This window comes from Camelus dromedarius, chromosome 6, assembly GCF_036321535.1.
Source record: "Camelus dromedarius isolate mCamDro1 chromosome 6, mCamDro1.pat, whole genome shotgun sequence".
NCBI classification, from domain to species: domain Eukaryota; kingdom Metazoa; phylum Chordata; class Mammalia; order Artiodactyla; family Camelidae; genus Camelus; species Camelus dromedarius.
The window spans coordinates 71,166,222-71,187,514 of NC_087441.1; the positions used below are offsets into that span (position 1 = coordinate 71,166,222).

Sequence of the window (21,293 nt, forward strand, 5' to 3'; positions counted from 1 at the left end):
GGTGATGATTCCAGTTGAGGCTAACAATAGGTTGACAATACACCTAAAGGTAAAAAGCAGGGAATGAGATTTTCATTGAAAATTTGAAAAGCCAGGCATATTCCTGGGAAATCTGAAGACAATACAACCTGAAAGTTGGTGCACAGGCCTAAGAAAGACATGAAAAGGCATTAATCTCCTGTCTCTCACTATGAGGCTCTGTGCGAGCAGGAAGTGAAGACTAAGACAGAGCTATAAACTGCCTCACTGGGTGTTGAATGTAGGCTCAACATATATAGACTCTTTCAGTAAAGGCTAGGAGACTTTCTAGTTCAAGGATATTTTTAAAATCTCTTAAGTCATTAGCTAACCACTAGTTTTGCTAAGCAGAGACTTCAATAGCCACACATTAAAAAAATAATCTATACAAATATTCCAGGAAAATCACTAAGCAAACAATAGTAGATTACAACAACAAAAACAAAACAAAACAAACAAACACAAAATCAGTAACAACTGGAAAAATGCTGGATCTGATTTCCAGGTTTGCCACATTGTATTATTTAAAAGGTCAATTGTTCATATAAAAATTATGAGTTGTACAAGCACAGAAATGTATGTTCCATCTGCAGGAATAAAAGCAATCAATAAAAACTATCCCTGAGGAAGCCTGGATATTGGATTTGACAAAGATATTAATTCAACTATAATATATATGTTCAAAGCAAAGTAGAAATCATATCTAAATAATTAGGGAAGCTATGAGACTGACATCTTGCCAAACTGAGAATGTCAGTAAAAAGGTATAATTCTTAAAAAGAAATGAATAGAAATTCTGGAGTTGAAAAGTACAAAAATGAAACTAAAAAATCACTAGAGAGGCACAACCTTAGATTTAAGTTGGCAGAAGAAAGAAGCAGTGAATTTGAAAATAAATCAATTAAAATTATTGATCCTGAAGATACGAAAGGGAAAAAAAAAAGTGAACAGAATCAGATACCTGTAGGACACCATCAAATATGTTAACATACACATGTGAGAATTCCAAAGTCAAAAGACAGAGAGAAAAAGACAGGTAAAACATTTGAAGACATAAAGGCCAAACTTTCCAAATTTGACGAAAAATATTAACCTGCATGCCCATGAAGCTCAACAAATCTCCAAGTAAAATAGACTCAAAAAGATAAAAGTCTAATGGCATGTTAGTCAACCTATCAAAAGGCAAACGGAGGATTTTGGTAGCATCAAGAGCAAAGTGACTCATGTATAAGGGATCCTCAGTAAGATTAACAACCGATGTATCACAGACCACATAAGCCAGGCGTATTTCAAGTACTGAGAGAAAAAGACTGTTAACCAAGAATTCTATGTCCCTGAAAGCTATTTTTAAAACTAAAAGAGAAATTAAGACATTCCCAGTTTAAAAAAAATAATAATAATAACTGAGAAAATTCATCACTAACACACTTGCCCTTATAGTAAGGGGAATTTTTTAAGCTAAAATGAAAAGACACTGGACAGTAACTTGAATTTACACACAAAAATAAAGAGCACCAGTAATGGTGACTATATAGGTAAATATAAAAGACACTATAAATGTTCTTATTGTCTTTTTGCTTGTTACTCTTTTTTTTTCCTATCTGATTTAAAAGACAGTGAATAAAGCAATAATTACAAAATTGCATTGATGGTTTTATAATTTATAATAACCTAAAGGAAGTGGTGGGAAATGGAGAAATAGTGAAGCAAAGTTTCTGTATACTATTGAAATTAAATTAGTATTAATACTATGTTGATTGCTTTAAGAGGTTAATTGAAATCTATAGGACAACCATTAAGAAAATAAGTAAAAAATACATAGTAAAAGTAAAAAGGAAATTAAAATGTAATATCAGAAAAAATATCTAACACAAAAGAAGGCAATGAAGGGGAACAGAGGAACAAAAAAGATCTATAACATGTAAAAATAGAAAAACAACGTAAGTGTACCTTATTTTATCAGTAATTACATTAAATCTAAATTGAGTGAATAATTCAATCAAAAGGCAGAATGGTTTAAAAAACATTCTAATCGCATGCTAACTATAAGAGACATAGAGTTATCATATAATTCAGCAAGTCTACAGTGAGTGATATACTTAAAAAATTGGAAGTATGTGTTCATACACATACTTATGCAAAACAGTCAAAAAGTAGGCAACTTCAAGTCCATCAAATTAAGAATAGATAAATTACTGTACTATGACCATGTGATACAATATTATTGGCCATAAAAAGGAATTAAGTGCTTCAACATAGCTCTTGAAATAATTATGCTAAGTGTGATAAACCAGTCACAAAAGAGCCCTTGTTGCATGATTCCATTTGTATGAAATCTTCAGGACAGACAAATCCACAGAGACAGAAAACAGATTAGTGGTTTTCAAGACTCAGGAGGGAGAAATGGGGAGGGAATGCCAGTACGTATGGGTTTCTTTTGGGGTGATGAAAATGTTCTAAAATAAGAGAGAGGTAATGCTTTCACTTCTCTGTGAATATACCAGAAACTCCTCAACTGTAACCATTAAAAGGGTGAATTGTATCATATGTGAATCACGCCTCAATATGCAAACTAGTGAAGCCAATATTAATATAACATTTATATTAATACGTTTTCATGTCTATAATCACATAAAGAAACACAATCAGAAAGCTTACTTCAGCTGGACTTCTATTTTTATACTGAAAAAGAATGCAACCCTACCATCGTAGAAATACAGTCAGTAATCTTTCAAAATTCTGAGGCATGGGCAAACTGACTAAGAGAGTATGTTAATTTAAGAGGAAAAGCCTTGTGACATATTTATGAATTCAAGTCATTAATAGTTCACAATTAGTGGCGTTGGAGTTTCTTGAAAGACTGATTATGTGTCATGAATATTAAAACAAAGTTTAAGCCTTATAGACTTTGCTGCTGGTTTTGTTTTAGATATTTAAGTTCTGAATAAAATGATAATACTGGTTATCTAAATGAAAGCACTACCCTGTTGGCTAATAATGTTTGAGTCTTCTCATTCTGTTTGACGTTGTGAGAATAACATATTTTAGACAAATAGGTGGGCACGCATAAGTGATATATTTCACATGCATGCACGCACACACACACACACACATGTTTTTCTCCACACGTATGTATGAGACTGTATTTCAGGAAAGAGAAAACAGCAACTAAATTCAGGACACTCAGGAGCTGGCCAGGAACTAGAAGCTAGGTTTACAGCTAGATGATGGAGTTCTCCTGTTAAACATTTCAATAGACAATTTCACAGAACATCAAAATGAGACAAGGCAACACTGTGACCCTGACGAATCATAGCAAAAAACAAACCTATCCCATAAACAAATCCAAATACAGACAAACCATGAACATTGTCTAAACCATGAGAAGAGCAAACAGTTCTCTATCATGGCTGTCAAAGGAGTGCTGACTCTGTAAACATGTTGGCTACCCCTCTGTCTAGTTTTCCATCCTCCTACATAAGATGTCTGATGAACGCAATCACAGAATGCTTCCTACCTCCTGACAATATCCTATCCAAACCAAAGCTCTACTTTCTTGAACCCTCCCAAAATCACGTGTCACAAACTTGAACCCCTAAGTCCTTTCCAGCACCTCCTATTGGGATGCCCAGTGGATGCACATGCTGGGAGTTCTTCATCACAGCTATGAGTTATAGACCCATTTTGTTCAGCCACAGGTGTGTTCCTGCCAGTGTTTGATGCAACTGATTGTTGAGCACGCATATACATGAATGCATAAACAAATTGTTTTTAGGAACAAAACAGAACTGAATGTCTAAAAGAATATATCAGAGTCTCTGAAAAATATCCTGGAAAATTCGTATACATTGTAGGTTATAATTAATAAAGGTTTTTAAGGAAAATAAAATAAACATAGAGGACTATGAATTGTTTTTTTCTTAGCCTAGCAAAAGTTGTCTTTTTCTCATCATATAGATGGAGAGGCAGTCAACAGTAATTTGTGATGATATATCAATTTTAATAATTGATAATGTCACAAAAAACTCTGGGTTTTTACATTTCTGTATATTTTACAATCATGTCAACTATTGACACTGTTAGTTTTCCCATATTACTAAAGTCATTTATTATTTTTCTTACTGTCATTGATTGTAAATCAAACTATTGCCAGCTATTTCAGAATTCTTTTTAATGAAATAAAGTGCCTACTCTTGACTAGCCACCAAAAATGAGGAGCGTTTGTAAAAACCCTTACATGCTTGAGATGATCCAGAATTCTCCATTTTAATGGCAAGATAAAAGACAGTGCATGAGTTATTTAGAGGACACCCTGAAATCATTATGATTTATCTCTGGGAAAATAATCATGTAACTATTGTAATCAATTATTCTGCTTCTGTGACAAGAATAAAAGCATTCTAGTTACAATCACCTATTTTTTTTTTTTTTTTGCATCTATTTGAGGGACCCATGCACATGAAAGAAGTTAAAGACTATAAGCTAAGGGAGAAGGTATAGCTCAATTGGTATAGCACACGCTCAGCATGCATGAGAGCCCTGGGTTCAATCCCCAGTACCTCCCATAAATAAATAAATAAATAAATAAACAAACAAACAAACAAACAAACCTAGTTACCTCCTGCCCCCAAAAAGCTATTTACAAATACCTATTTGGTTATTAAACTTTTGGAATGATAGCAATGGGTACTCAGAATTTCCACTTAGTTTCTTCAAACTTCTTATCTTAAAATTAATTAATAATACAATAGGATTATGGAAAATATGAATAGTTAATGTAAAATTTACCAATAATTTGACAAGTTACCAAACTCAGGGTAAATTCCCAAAGAATCCAAACTCATGATAATTTCTCAGAAGTAACTGGAAAGGTTTAATTCAATAGCTCCACTCAGGACACGTATTGTGACGCTCATTTTCATGGAATGGTCCAAAATAATGCTGAAGTGGCAAAGGCGCGTTTTGAAGAAATAAGTACATTTGTAAGATGTGTCACATCTGGACATTGGATTTCCAGGGTCAGATTTGTTTATTCCTTTTTTGACATGATACCTGAACTTTGGTTTTTGTAAATTTTAAATGAATATGACACTACCGTGTCAGGAAATGGCTCTTCATCTTGGGACCATTATTTTTAATTAATTGATGTAAAGTGAAAATAATGTCCAGACATATCCCAAAGACATTCGGAACTCCAGGTAATTTCATGAAGAAAACAGTGAATACATTACTCACCGATAACTATTGCCAAAGTCAGTACAGGTAGAATTGTTCTTACAAGGATTCGTTTTGCAGTCACTGGATTCTTGTTCACAAAAATTTCCTTCCCAACCAGAAAGGCGCACACACTGGTAGCTCTGAGGGAATATGAAAATTATGCAACTTTTAGGATACTTGTGACTATTAAGCCTATAATTCAGTTATTACTCTTGGTTATTTTGATCTCTCTGCCAATTTGTATTTTTTTTTCCATTTTTATAGGATGTCAATACTTGCCAAAAATTACCACAGTTTAAAACACACAGGGGGCACAGTTTAAAAACTGCATGAACATTATTCTTTAGTATCTAACTCAAAAAAATTAATATTAATGTATTAAGCTCACAGTGCAGAGCTATTCTGTCTTGTTAAATGTCTTAATAGGAAAATAGTGCATTAGTAATATGAAGGCTAGTGATTGTGTAAAGCTAAGTAACTCAATATGGTACCCAGCAACTAGCTCATGTGTTTAAAAAATAACCACAACAAAATAAACCTTCTGACAAGTTTGTGGTATTACTTACAAATAATTAATTTATGTAAATACAGTACTGTTGGTTGATTGAAATTGTAAAACTTTGCCTATTATTTTTCTAAAGAATAGAATTGGCCTATAACAATATTCAACATAGTGAAAGAAAAGTTGCTTTTCCAGATTGTGTAAATGAACAAACAAATAACAAACACCTCAAATTACAGTGGGTCAATAATTTGTATATCAAAAAGAAATTTGAAGAATAGGGCTCTTATCAAAAAAATTAGGATCTCAGGTTTAGAGATTCTAGATTATGAAAAATACTAAAATCCATGTGAGGCGCTCCCTTGATCTTCACTATTGAGTACAGTAGCCACTGGTTACATGTGGTTATAGAGCATTGAAATGTACCTGGTTCCAACTGAGATGGGCAGTAAGTATGAAATACACATTGGAGTTTTGAAGATTTAGTAAGAAAAAAAGAATATAAAGTATCTCACTAATAATTTTATGACTTACATATTTTAGTGGTAGTATTTTGGATATAAAGAGCTAAATACACGATTATATTATTAAAATTAATTTCGCCCACTTCCTTTAACTTTTTATTTTTTTTTAACATGTCTGCTAGAAAGTTTCTCATTACATTTCTACTGGACAGAGTCATGGTAAGATGATGCCATCCCAGCTTCTTCACTTGGCAATGGAGCTAAGTCTACATGGTTCTGTGAACATACACAAGGAGCAGGAACTCCCTGAGGTTGAAAAACACATGTTGGTTTAACATATCCCAGCATCTTGAGAAGACTCAGCACCCAGTGGGTGCTTAATACATGTTAATTGAACAATGGAAACTAATAGATATGACAGGAAAAAATAATGTAAAATATGATGTCAGTACACCAAACGGACTTCAAAAGGATTCTATACCTTTGATAGAGGCAGACATAAGGTTTGTTTCAAATATTACAGCCAAAATAGCATATTAAGCAGAGACACAAGTGCATTCCTGCTCCATGTACCTGCATTTAGGTTACAATAATCAGTAAGCATGAGAAGCTCCACTGAGGAGGCCCTTACTTTGGTTACAGGGCAGGTGGGTTTGCCCTGCCTTGTGAGCAGCTGCAAAACAGAGGGAAGAAAGCCACCACACCACACCATCAACATCAGGCTTTACTCCTGAACATGTGTTCATTCTCCACTCAGAGGTCTCAGTCATAGAACTCACAGTTTGCTGGATTTTACCAGCAATTTTCTCATGCATTCTGCCCCCTGAATGTTTCCTCAACGAGTTTGGCACCGTTCAGAAAGCTTTCATTGGTTATGGTTGGCTTATTCTTTTCCCTTCTCTCTTGTTTTTTTTTATACATTAATAGAGGACTTACATGAAAATCTAAGGTAATTATTATATTTTGTTTTATGCATATGCTATTTAAGATAGGGAAGCAATTATATAATAGACAACTGTCTGCAGTAGTGAATAGGGGACCACAGACCCAACTCAGCGATAGACACGCGGGCAGAGCTGGATGCATGGCAGGTACACAAAACCCATGGAGCAAGTGAGGTGCCCTGTAGTTACGCTCTGGCAATTCACTTTCTAAGAGGTGTGAATCATTTCTGTAAAGACAAATGCATGAGTTTACCACTGGTTTTAATTTTGATGTCTCAGTAATAATTTGAACCAAATTTAGTGAGTGAGTCAAAAAGCCAATTGAATTTCTTTGTCATTAAAGCCATACATTCCTCAAAAGCTAATAATTATTGGTACTCTTGATGATTTAATAATTAGTAGAAAGTTATCATCCAGGTAATGGTATAATTATCATTAAAGTCAGGTATCACAGCCGTAATTCCCAGATACGATGGATCTGCATGAAACCGAAACATGCAAGGATGAAGGAAATAGACATTTTTCTAATGTTAAACATTAAAAAACATAAATGTTGAAGTGGGCAGGGATGAATACTAACTAGAATTAACCCAGAGTTCAAAATTTCCAGTCATTTGTTGTTTACTTGATTCAGAAGCATTATTCTGAACTCAGACATTTTTAGTGAAAAGTACTTTCCTATTCAATATTGTAAAGTTAATTAATTCCAGTAACTTGAAATAACAGTAAAAGGTGAAACACTATTTTTAAACCATATTACCTTGGTGTTTAATAATTAAATAATAGTATTTTGAGCTATTTTTGCTAAGAAAGAAAATATGTTTAATGTACATTTACTAAAATGAGTAAAATGAGTGGTTTCATTGGTGTATACATCTATCAAAATTCATCAAAGTGTACATCTGAAATATATGTAGTTTATTGTACAAGAACCATACTACAATAAAGGTGTAAATTCAGATAAAAGACTTTACATAGTTTGAAAATAGGCATTGTGAAGAAGACAAGAAAAACACAAAAGATGACACAGATCTAGCTCAGTGAACTACACAGCCAGTGAGACAAAAGACAATGCTGTCAAGTTGATAGGTACAATAACTACGTATATAATAACACTGTATAGAATATTCCACATGTAATAATGAAGTTTAGTTTTTCAGATCAAGAGCTAGATATTTTCAATCTCTGTGATCAGTGAGAAACATACAAAGGTAAGAAGGACAGCATCATTCTGAATATAAATTTGGAAGTCTGAGAGGTGCAATCTGAACACCAGCTTTGTTGCATATTAACTATCTAGACGTATCTGGTGTCTTAATTTTCTATTGCTGTGTAACAAATTACCACAAATTTAGCAGCTTTAAGCATAAATTTGCTGTCTCAGTTTCTGTGAATCAAGTTAGTCAAATCCCTTGCTTAAAGTCTCACCAGCAAGGTATTGACTGGGGAGTTCTGGGTCCTTCTTCAAACTCAATGACTGTCAGCAAAATTTATTGCATCATGGCCCTAAGAATTAGGTCTGTTCACTTGCTAGCTGACAGGAAAGAATGGCTCTTAGATCCAGAAGCTGTCACATCCTTGGCACATGGTCTCCTCTTCTCAAAGTACGGTGGTTTGTTCCTTCAAGGCCAACACAGGAGCATCTTGTCTCTTTTATGGATTCATCTAATTAGGTCAGGCCCATCTGGGATATTCTTACATTTCAAAAATCAAAGTCAACTGATTAGGGACCTTAGTTACATCTGTAAAATCTTTTTTTTTTTTTTTTAATATAAAGTAATATAATCATGGCAGGAATAACTCATTATAGTCACAGATCTCACTTACACTTAAGGGGAGGAGATTTTACAGAATATGTGCCCCAGGAGGCGGGAATCTTGCGATCAGCTTATTATTCTGCCTACCCCATCAACTAACCAATTTAATTTCTCTGATTAACCTTTCCCTAACCACCCCCTTATAAATGCACATTTTTAAATGCACTGACAGAGGGAGATTGACAGCAAAGTTACACAGACTGAAATAAAATTTATTCCAAATCTTTAAGTCCCCTCTTATACCAAATAGAGAACAGAAAAACAGGGAAACTCCCCAATTTATCTTTTGAGACTAGTAAAATCTAGTTACCAAAACCTGCATATAACAAGCATATAACAAGAAATGCAAACTCCACCAATCACACCTATAATCAAAAAAGTAAAATTAAAAAAATAATGATTTTTAAGTAATTGAATTAACATAATCAGAATATGTTCTCTTATGAGTTGGTAGTTTGGGGGATTTTTTTTTTCATTTTTTCCTCCACAAAGATAGAAGTATGTTTCAACACAAGATAATCTATTAAAGAAGGAAAATAATGGTTCGATCATCTCAAATTCAAAAAAAGTATTAGAAAATTCAACAGCCATTCATGAAAATTCTCTTAGCAGATGAGAACTTAATGGGAGTGTCCTCATATTAATAAAAGCTATTTACCAAACAAACAAATTCTGACAAACATCGTTTTTCCAAAAACAACTAGGGATGCTGAATCAAATACATGCAATAATTATTGAATTCTGCAAAGAACAACCAAGGCTGACCGGCTCTCCTAAACTCTGGAAAGAAGCAAAACAAACTAAGGTAAAATCATCACACTTGCCTCTGCTTTTAAGGCCAAGACATTTGCTTTTTAAAATTCAGATAAATAGAAGCTAAGCAGAAAGAAGTAGCTGGAGCTTCCAGCAATCTCCCTATAATCTCCTTTGAATGGAAACTGCCCAGCACAAGTCAAAAGCAGCTGAAGTGAACAGCAAAGATTCAGTTGTCTTGAGTTGCAGGAATAGAGGTGGAGTTTAGGGCCTGCAAATGGGCTGGTCTTGCTGGACACTTCTGGCTTTCACTTATACCCCAGAGGGCCACGGTCAAGAAGTAAGACAAGCGAGTGAAAACCCCAGCCCAAATCATGCTAAACCCCACTCAAAATTTTAATTGAAGTCATCTATCTTTCTATTGCCCTATCAGAGAAATTAAGTGCTCTTTAGAGGAAGTTAACATTAGAGAGAACTTTTCAATCTTTGTTACCAATATCTGGTATTCAATTAAAAAAATTGAAGAAATGCTGATGACCAAAACTCGAGAGAAAAACAGACAGTAGAAATACACTATTCAAATAGTGTGTTATTGGATATTTTAAAATGCCTATGATTAAGATATGCTAAAACATAGAAGGCCAGATTGGAAATTTCACTAGAAACCTGGTAAAAAAAATCAAAGAAATACTATACATTTGAAAATAATAATCATTGAAATTTAATAATTAATCATTTTATTTTAATAAAATCTGAGCAGAGGGTTAGTAGTAAATATCCAGATTGAAGCACATGAAGAAAAAAGAAGAGATGCCAGAAAAAAAAAAAAATCTGACAAATATGGGAAATAATGAAAATGATTGGTATATGTTAATTGGAACACTAAAAGAGGAGAGAAAGAAATTGAATGAGAGCAATATTTGAAAATTACTGCCTGCGAATAGTCCAAAGATAACAGAGGACAGTAACTGCAGATTTAGAAAGCTCTCCAGACCTGTGCTGGATAAGTTCAAAGAAAGCGTTATCTACAGTAACACCACTGATAATGAAAGACAAAGAGTAAGTCTTAAAAGCAGCTGAAGAACAAAGACACTTACCTTCAAAGGGGCTTCAGGACTGAAGACTTAACTTCCCAATAGTGGAAGCAAGACCCGGTCGACCAATATTCTAATGGAGTGAGAGAAATTAACTGCCAGCCTAAAAGTCTATGCCCTTCAGTTGAGAAAGAAAAACTCATCTTAAGAAAAAACAAAACCTGATAAGGTCCTGCAGTTTTTAAGACTGTGGGAGTTTGGTGACAGATAGCTGGGGTTTAAACTCGAGCTCCATGAATTATGAGCTATATAATCATAAGCATGCTACTTAATCTCAAAGGACATCAGGAGTAATGGTACCTGACTGATGAGAGTGGGAGGGTTAAGTGAGTACTTAGTGTCGGGCTTCATATGCTCTCTGACTCATAGTAAGACACCAGCAAATTTTAGCTAAAATGTTCTCTTGCCTGTGACCTGTCCAGGTAATCTGAACAACTCCTCTGTCTTGGATTCCTGTTTCTTTGGCATTTTTCTGCCTGGAATAGCTGTATTTACTTCCCCTGACCTCTGCCCCAACTTTATAAATTTTATTGCCACTTCAAGGTCAACATAAATGACACATGCTACCTGAAGCCTTGATCATGTACTCCGGTATATTTTCCTTTCTCACAACTACTATTTCATCTTTTATGACACTATTTATGTACGCTAGTTATTTGTATACAAAGTCTATCTTCTACTTAGCACATACCGTATTTTAAAACATTGTACTTATTTCATTGTGTATTTCTCTAGCTTGTAAAATGTAAATTCTAAGAGGGCAGAGACAGTCTGTTTTGCTGACCAATTATCAGTATCTGGAATACTATCTTTAAAAAAATTATTTATTTAGTTTGTGGGGCTTTTTGGGGGGGATTTGGAGGGGAGATTATTAGGTTTATTTATTTATTATTATAATGGAAGTACTGGGGTTTGAATCCAGGACCTCCTGCATGCTAAGCATGCACTCTACCACTGAGCTATACCCTCCCCCCTGTAATACTGTCTTATATTTGACTGAAAGAATGGATGTTAGAGCATGAAATATATATGATATTAATTGGTAATAATATAGTCACAAAGAATATTTTCTTTATGATTTCTAGGTGTTTAATCATCTCATTTTCCTAACAAGAAAGAATATATTTTAGAATTCCTTTAAATAACCCTTCTAGAACAATCAACTAAAACCAGTTCTATAAATGAGGTTTAAAAATCCCACTGAAGGAAGAATTGGATTGATGTTCTATGAAGTGTTTACATTATATTTGATTCAATCTTAACCACAAAATTTACCTTATTTATGAAACTTACCATTTAGATTCCTGAAAATTTAGATATGCACTAAAGAATAAACATGACAACATTTTGATATTATGGTCTTTTTCTGACTCGTTATTCATATAATCCTAAGCAGAAGGACAAAGATTTCTTTTTTCATTAATAAACTGGAAAAAAATTGAAAATCCATAATGAATTCAGTCCTTGTAAGAATAAAGGGTTCTGCGTATTGACTTATGTTTCCTTTTAAGGTTATTTTAAGTACTCGGTTTAATCTATAAAGATTTATAGAATTAACCATAGACATAAAGATTGGCAAATAAAGATTGGGTATTAGACATAAATACAGCAATCTTTATTCTTAAAAACAAACAAGCAAAACTATGTCAATATTATTTCTTTTAGCTGGAGAAAATGATTTATCTTGGTGCTTTATATCTAAAGCAAAATAATATGTATTATTCTGACAGAAAGTTAATAGGCTATTTAAAAAAACATTTCTATAGAAATTTATAAATGCTGAATTTGATTGAACATATTTTGAAATAAAGCAATGAAAATATATGTTAAATTGAGTGATACTCTCATGGCAGAACTGTTTTAGAAAAACACAGTTTCTTTAACTTAAGAAAATGTAATACAAATATGTGAAGAGTATGAAAAGCTGCATGCTATATTTGAGTATTAATAGGATATAAATCAAACTATGTTGACCTTTTAAAACACTTCCTGAAGGAAATAAGATACTTAGTCATTGTTTTCATGTAAAGATATTTTTCATTAGCGATAAAAGAGCAAATTTCTGCTAGTTTTATTTCCTACATTCTCATCAATCTACTAATAAAATTCATGTTATATTCTTCAAAATAATCTCCGCTGTTTACCTACTCTGCTATTTTCGACCCATAGTCTCTGTTAGCAATCCATTTGCGATAATGTATTTCTCTTATTGCATGACTTACCTTCATAAACCATTCGTGACCCTTTCCAAAGTGTTCCCTTACCTACAGCAGTGGCTTTTGTTTGTTTGCTTGTTTGTTTGTTTGTTTGTTTGTTTTTAAAAAGTTTAAAACTAGAATAAAGGGGCTTAGGCTACCAGTACTAGAAATGTATTCTTTAATGATAACATAGCTATGATGGGAAAATAGTTATAGGCATTGAGGTGTACCGTTCAAACACACTCTTGTATCTTGAATACCACTTTCCTTATTGACTTGGTTGGACAACTGGAGATGCAGTCTATTCCCAGAGCTCTGTCCCAAGGACAAATATAATACCTGAGAATACAAAAAATATAAACTTCCAAGGGACTATCACAAACAAAAAAATGCCAGAATTTGAAAGCAATCCTGCTATAGATAATTTAGATGTTTGGGACAATTACTTTTTGGTCTGAAAGTCAAATGACAATGGTAATGCAGGCACATCATGGACTGAGTAATCACTTTTATCCCCCATCAGGCTGCTTCTAAAATAAATCTTAGAACGATAACACATAGCTATTTCTCTCATGCTCAGTTTTTGTGCACTTTATAAAGCTCGTAGCACTGTGTATCTTTTATTGCTCGAAGCTGTCTGCAACACTAGATTATTTGGCTCAGTTGTTTTAAAAAATGTTGTTTGTTAATTTTAAATAAGAAACTCTTACAGAAACACATTTCCCGAGGGCGCATGAATAAACAAAGCAGGATAAAGCAGATGTGCTCTGACTGAGCAGGGGAGGAAGCCCAGAGCCCAGCCCATTTAACTGTCGTAGCCCCTCTCCCCGAATACCAGTCCCCAAGGACCATTCTTTCCCCTCGAGTCTCAAAACACAGATTGAAAACCACTGATCCATCCAACCTATTCCATCTTATAATGAGAAAACTAAACCCGCAGAGGCTAATTGCTCAAGCTACTCTAACTCTTTGACAGCAAAATAGAATTAGAACTCAAGTCTCCTGACCCCCTGTCCAGTATTCCCAAATGTAGCTAAAAAAAAATCAATTAAAAATATCTGGTCAGTTAATAAAATCAGAAATATATTTTCTGAAATACAGCCCAGAAAACAATCTGAGAATTTTGTTAAGGCAACCTTCAAATCATGCATTTTGAATAATTCTCTTAATAGGTGAATTCCCCTGTTCTGTTTTCTCAGTCATTAAGAGACTAGATGATCTAGCTGACACCAAAATGATGCCATACAAACAGTGACCAACAGTCATTTTCTTTACCTTCATCATGGAGATGGCAAAGGAGGAAGCCGTACTGGTAACATTTAACCAGTGGTAGTGGGTTTATAACCAATGCTACAAGCTGCAAGTGCAGGAAGTAAAGAGAACTGCTCTGACCCTACAGGTGCTTTCAGGCTGGGTATGGACAGTGCTCACACTCACTGCGCTTGATGGTGACAGAGAGTAGAGATAGTAAGCATCATCGCTTTGACTGAAGGACACAGTCGTGGGATATTTGCAGCCTCAGGATATATGCAAATCAGTGTGACTGGAAGTTTTCAAACCACAAGTACAGATCGCATTTCCAGCATAGTGACCCCAAGGGAAATGAGCATCTCTAAAAATAGAAAAGTAAGCTAGGTTTTTTTCACAGCAGAAGTAGAAGCAAGTACCACACAAATAATGTAATATTTGCTTATTGTTTTAGATATTTCCAACAGACCCTTACAACAGATCATTGCATCACTTGGTAAAGTAAAATAAATGAATATGACAAAATATAAAGATATTTTGAATGTGTCCTTCAATTTATTTAGACTGTTTTACATACTCTAAAACATTGGGCTCTTGATATTTTAAATTTATAAGGATTTTTATCTCAAATTCTGTAAAAATTAGGTAGAGGTTTTCTTTATGTTTAAACAGAAAACATTTATGTATAACTAGGTAGATGGAGGATAGATAGACACAATATATTGCATATAATTATAGATATATCTAGCATATATAATGATATATGCATATAGTATATTTCCAATAAATTTTACATTTTATATATATAATAAAATTTAATGCCATCCAAATCTAAAGTTTATTTCCAGAGTTAAAGGGATAATCTTCAGCAAATACCATATATTGTAATTTTTCTGTATTTTTTTCCTTTTCTAAACATAGTTATTTCCTAGCAATTTCCAAGAAGAATCTTAGCTCCTCACAGTTAAAAGAGCACTGGTTAAAGAGTCACAATGTAAGAACTAATGTAAGTCATAATTTTCATGACCTAAATGATTGTTCAATGCTTTGAGTCTCTGTGGGTTGCCCTTTCTTGACAGGAGATCTGTTTTGCCATAGCTATTTTCCCACCATGATGGTACTGTAGGCTGATAAGCTACCTTTGCGGTAGAAATCAGTAGTGAGAAAGGTGATGTAAGAACTCAACCTCAGGTGTTGTGACAAAGAAAGTAGCAGGCAGGAAGGGTGAAGACCACAGCGTAACAATGCTCAGAAAAGCATGGACTGCAATTTCAAATCACCCTCCCTTATCATCAGCCTGTTGGGACCCATGAATCCAATGATAATTCCAAGAAGTAAGTTTGTTATTCTCAAATTTCATTAATTATGAAAACAAGCCCTCTGCGATGTGTTGGGCATTTTAGAATTTAATGTTACTGATTTGATCACTACTCCTTTCTCGCCTCAGGATAATCAGATGGATAATTCTTTCTTCCTTTGTTCCTTCTTTATCTTCTTTCTCTCCTTTATTTATTTATCTATTCATTCATTCATTTATTTTTTGTAGAATCAGGAAATGAAGACATATTTTCACTCTATCTATAAGTAAAATTTTCTACTTAAATTAAACCACTTATGGGTTCATATATTTTCTACATACATGAAACCATTGACTTACTGTGAATGGAGCTATGAGTGAAATACCCCAGAGGAGGAGTCAGGGTGTTTGGTTCTGGTCTACGATGCTGCTACTTGCAAGCTACGGAGCAGCTCATCTAACTGCTCATAACAGGGCATAACATTTATATTAATAAATGTGGACTAGGTGACTAAGCTCCCTGTCAACTTCTCTCTCCTTTGTGTCCTCACAGAGATTGTTCCCAGAGTACATCACAACAAACGTGCCATATAAAATATCTCATCTCTTCAAAAGTTTCCTATGGAATCCTGTCTAAAACAGTTTGGGCCAGAACTGGTTTAGCACATGGACTAAGGCTCTAAAACTAATGCACTAAAATCTCATTTTGAAGCTGATTGTCTGTGAGTCAGTTGGCAAAAAGAACTCTGTCAGTGGTTGCAGGTGTGGCGTGGATGACCCAGAGCATGGCCCAGTAGAACAACTGATATTATACCAGCTGGAAAGGGGGCTGGGATACTGATGGAAGAGAATGCGCTGGCAAATACAGTGCCACAGGCATTTAGGAGGAGGAAGGAGAAATCATAAGAACAATGGAATTAGATGGCTCTTGCTGAGTGTCACTGATGCAGCTAAACAGCGAAAGAAAGGTGGGGGTGGATAATCACCATTTTAAAGAGTAAGAGTTAGGATACTTCTTTGGAAGTTTATAAAGAGACTTTCATCTCCTGCAGCTGGAGAGATGTTAAAACTGAGGAGCAGGCCAGGACCTAATTATAAGAGCAGTAGTACCCAAATCCCCCAGAACACACTAGGACTGTAGAAGGAGGCACCCCCTTCCTTTGTTTGAAGATGACACCAAGATCACTGTCTTGCAAGATCATATGCACATGCCCTCCACTAGGACTTAGCCCCACCTAGCTGGAGGTCTAAAGATGACATGACCACATCTTCCTTCACACAGATATCACTGGCCTATCTCCACATGTACAGAGGCAGTAAAGGGTGTAGACAATTGTACCAACAGTGGAGTTTCAAAGGAATGGTGAAATCTCACCTTGGCAACCCTCTGTGACCCTTGCTGTTACCTAAATTCTACAAGTCTCCTACTTTAGAATGTTGCAATAATTACATAGCACATCTGTGACTTCAATACAGCCGCTATTTCTACAGGAATGCAATGTATGTTAGCTATGAATATTCATGTTAGGTATTCCAGATCTTCTTTTCAATTCCTTAAAGACAAAAGCTCACTTTCCCAATTCACCCCTAATGTAAAAGAATCAAAATTAAATTGAGTGATTGAGAAGAATGACAGGCTGAAAAAAATCTGTTGGCATCTTAATTTTTAATCTCTTCCATATATCAAAGGTCATTTTAAAAATATAATATTATATAATATATATGAATCAGACTTTACTGCTAGCCTGTACTGCTATTATATATCTATGTATTTATATGTACCTATATGTATATATGTATATTATATATGTATGTAATAGTATATATTTTATAATTTGTGATATATTCTGTTATTACACACATGTTTATATATTTGTATATCTATAAATATATATGCATGTATGTATATAGTTATTTTTATTTATAAGAGGCATGAGTAATTAAGTATAAAGGGTCAATTTTCTTTGACAAAATACACCTGTGGGAAGCTCAGACTTTCATAAACCAAGTCTATAGAAAGACATGTTCTTCTTTCAATTAACAGATACCTACTGATGCCCTTCGATGTTCTGGGCACCAGGCATACAGAAATCAACAAGTGCGAGAAGGTCCCCGAGGTCACAGTGGCCTCAGGCTCACGATCTAGTAGGACAGACGGAAGGAAGAAACCACAAGCACTCAGGATGTGCACAAAATCACCAGCGTCTGTGCCATGAAGAGAAGTAACAGCTGGCACCGAGAGTGTTAAAACACATATTTGACAAATTTTTATTTAAAACATATTTAACAAATTTCAAACTTTGCACCTCATGACGAGTGACAGAAATATTAGGTATCTTGATTGTGGTGGTGGTTTCATTGGTGAATATAACTGCCAAAATTCATCAAACTGTACGTTTGAAATATGTGTAGTTTACTGTACAGGAATTACATTCCAATAAAATGTCAAAAAATAAAATAAAAGTTAAAACATATTTATTTAACAACTTAGCTTTGTGGGTCATGGGATATTTTTTTCATCACACTTTATGGTCAAGGCAATTTATTCCTCTCTGTCTGTGAGAGCCTTGAGGGAAGGGATTGTGGATTGCTTACTATTCTGTCTTCAGTTCAGAGCATAACATTTGGAGCCTTGATTACATTTGAATCAGTGCACAAACTGCTCTTGCAAACCAAACAGAAAGGACATAATGTCAGCAATTTATGGAACATTTATAGACTGAAGACAGTGCTTAGTTCTGTCCTAGGTCTTGAAGGCTCAAACCTTATATTGACGTACGATTGCATAAAATAAATGATGAAAAATTATTTCACAATATTACCTGAATTTCTCATAAACACACACATTGTTTCCACTTTTAAAATGAACTTTCTTATCATCTCCAAATGAAATGATAAAATGCTCTTTTGGTTGGTCTACAGATGAATATGTAAAATTGAAATATGAGACACAATCAACCTTATTAAAAATTTCCTCTTTTCTTCTCAAAACCAAATCAAGTTTTATATAACTAAAATTTAGAGAGCAAACACACATTGAGAAAAGTATATTTACAGTAGAATTTTGTGTTTAATTCCATCATCAAATTAAATATATGAGCTTTTTAAGAATTCACAAGTACATTAACAAAATATTTAGGTTATGAAAAATATTTATTTAGATTAAAAAAATAGCCTTAAGGAACAGCCAGAGACACTGATTCAGAAATTGTATATACAGCCTAAAGCCTAAGCCACAGAAATAGCTTCTGGCCAAGTTAACCAAAAGAAGGAAAAATATGACAAGAGAGAGAATTTATTTGAATATTATTGGGTTAACTTGATCAAAAAACAGGGAAAAAAAAAAACCTCATCATGTAAAATTCAAGGCACCGCCTATGATTTCAAAAGGTTATCTTTGGTGGCTTGATGTGAAGCATCTGAGATGCTTGTTGAAAATGATGGATTCCTGGGCCCCAGCCCAGAACTACTGAATCCGGATTTCTGGAGATGGCCTCCAAGAATCTTTTTTAACAGCATCATGATAGATGCTTAGGCTTTTTAATATTCATCGGTAGAGAGACAATGCTCCAATATCCCAAATGTTACATTTTCCTATAAAAGTCAAATATTTCTGAGAGAGAGAACTGCACTTTCTTCCTCCAACCTGAAGAACAATCTGTACCCTCTTTTTTCTTCTTATGATACATTCTATTTTAAATTACTATTATTTAAAAAATAAAAATAATTATTATTTATCTGAACATAATTTTCTTTCACTTTTCTCATAATTTACAAATGTATTGAGGCCAGCAATATTATCTTTTTAATCTCTGTATATCTTAGCAGCACAAAGAACAAGGACTTTTAATATGTAAGTTCTTAAAAAAATTAGTCATTGTTGAATTGAATGACATTGACTTCCCACATTAGGGCGATAGTTTTGTAAGAATACTGTGTCGCATGGACATGTTGGTGTGTGCATGGCTTTAAAATTGTTAAAGTTAACTCTAAAGACTAGTAGCCCATTTTATGTAAGAGAAAAAATACAGCAGGCTAACAGTTAACTTTACTGGAAAGCACATTTGCCCAAAGAATAAAAGGCAGAATCAATGATTTTGTCTCTCATGTGAATTTACTGAAATGTGCCAAGTCCCCAGATCTTTTCATTTTCCGAAAATGGCATTTGAGATTGATTGGGTTGGGAGCTGCACACATTTTATTATTATTTTATCAGCTTATCCTGTTATCTGAGAATGTCTAAGGCTGATTTAAAAATGCAGTTTATTGGTTTATTGAATAAGACATAATAATGATAATTTTGTTTCCAACAATGCCCATCTGTACTAGCCTGCATGCAAAAATTGTTTTTTCTTATAAAAGAGTACATGACTATAAATAACGTATAATTCAGGGCTCAAAGCAACAATTCATCCTTTCTATGAAATAACTTAAGGAGGACTTCCCAAGAGGAAAGGCCCCTGGTTATTTGAATTGTATATGTCTATGACATGTGAGATGGGGACATCTGTTAGGATAATTTTTCTCATTTTAAAACTGTTTTGCTTTCTCTATTACAATTCCCTCTTCCCCATATATACATAACATTCACAAAACAACTGTCCTTTCAACAATAATAAACCCCTAAAGAACTGATCATTAACAAATGGTCATTTACTGCAAACATGATTTAGCTAAAGTGGATGTTGCACATAAACAGAGCTATTCGAATCAAAGAGGTCTCATAGTAAATTTCTGTCAGTATCTTTTGTAAGCTCCTAAAAAGCCCTTCTTTTGAGTTTCCTAATTCATAAGTTTTCCTTTAGTTTGCTAAGTAAAGCATAATCATTCAGTAATAGTTATACTGAAAATAGAGTTTGTGTGAAACAAATATAACTTAATCAGAACTAAATCTCGTATTAAAATTTGGAGGATATTTATATGTTATTGTAACTTTTAAAAATGAATTTGCTAAGACATTTTAAGCTATATTTTATGTAACATCTATAGATAAATAACTGTGTTAAGTTCAAGTAACATTTTAAAATAACCTACTCAATGTAAAAATAGTATTTAACTATCTTCATATTTCTTATTAAATATGAAACGAATAAACTATAGTATAACACATGCATTTTTAAATAGAAAGGAAAAGAACCAAGAATATAAATAATTTTGCTGAAAAGCAGTTGTCAAAAAAAGAAGTTGTCAAATTAGACATGTGCAGTTATATTTTACAGCTTCTTTTAGGGAGACATTTGTTGTAGGAGCTTAAAAATCAGTATGTGATGAAATATAAAATGAGTCATGCTCAAAGTGGCATGGCTTATAAATTTATAGCATTAGCCTATTTTATAATGCAAAGCCCTATTTTTAGCATAACCATCATTATGAACTAATATTTATTATGTATTGTGAAACCCATCCCCATTCATGCAGAGACAAAAGAGAGCTGTGATGCTGGCACAAATGTGTGTCAATAATTTCATGAAACAGCCAATTTGACATTAAAAGGAGATGGAAATAAGTTTCCCCACATAAATAAACAGAACTATATTAGTATATTAATTAATTAGTATATTAATTAATGTAACAAACCCTAAAATTGTGGCACACTTGGCAGGACTGACTTAGGGGTAGGTGACTATTTCCTATGGAAAGGAGAGAAATCACAATAGTTTTCCTAATGACATCTAATAATATAGATCTGATTGAAAAATACATTACACCTTGTATTATTTTCCTTTGTCTTTTGGGGCTAG

General features: G+C 33.9%; 1 protein-coding gene across 1 annotated transcript in view; it reads right to left on the reverse strand.

The window, feature by feature from the left end:
* EYS (eyes shut homolog) overlaps window positions 1-21,293 on the reverse strand; it is a 1,182,030-nt gene that overhangs the window by 803,632 nt on the left and 357,105 nt on the right. The window contains 1 exon segment of the mRNA XM_031455943.2: window positions 5,254-5,375. Coding sequence (XP_031311803.2) covers window positions 5,254-5,375 — 122 coding nt within the window.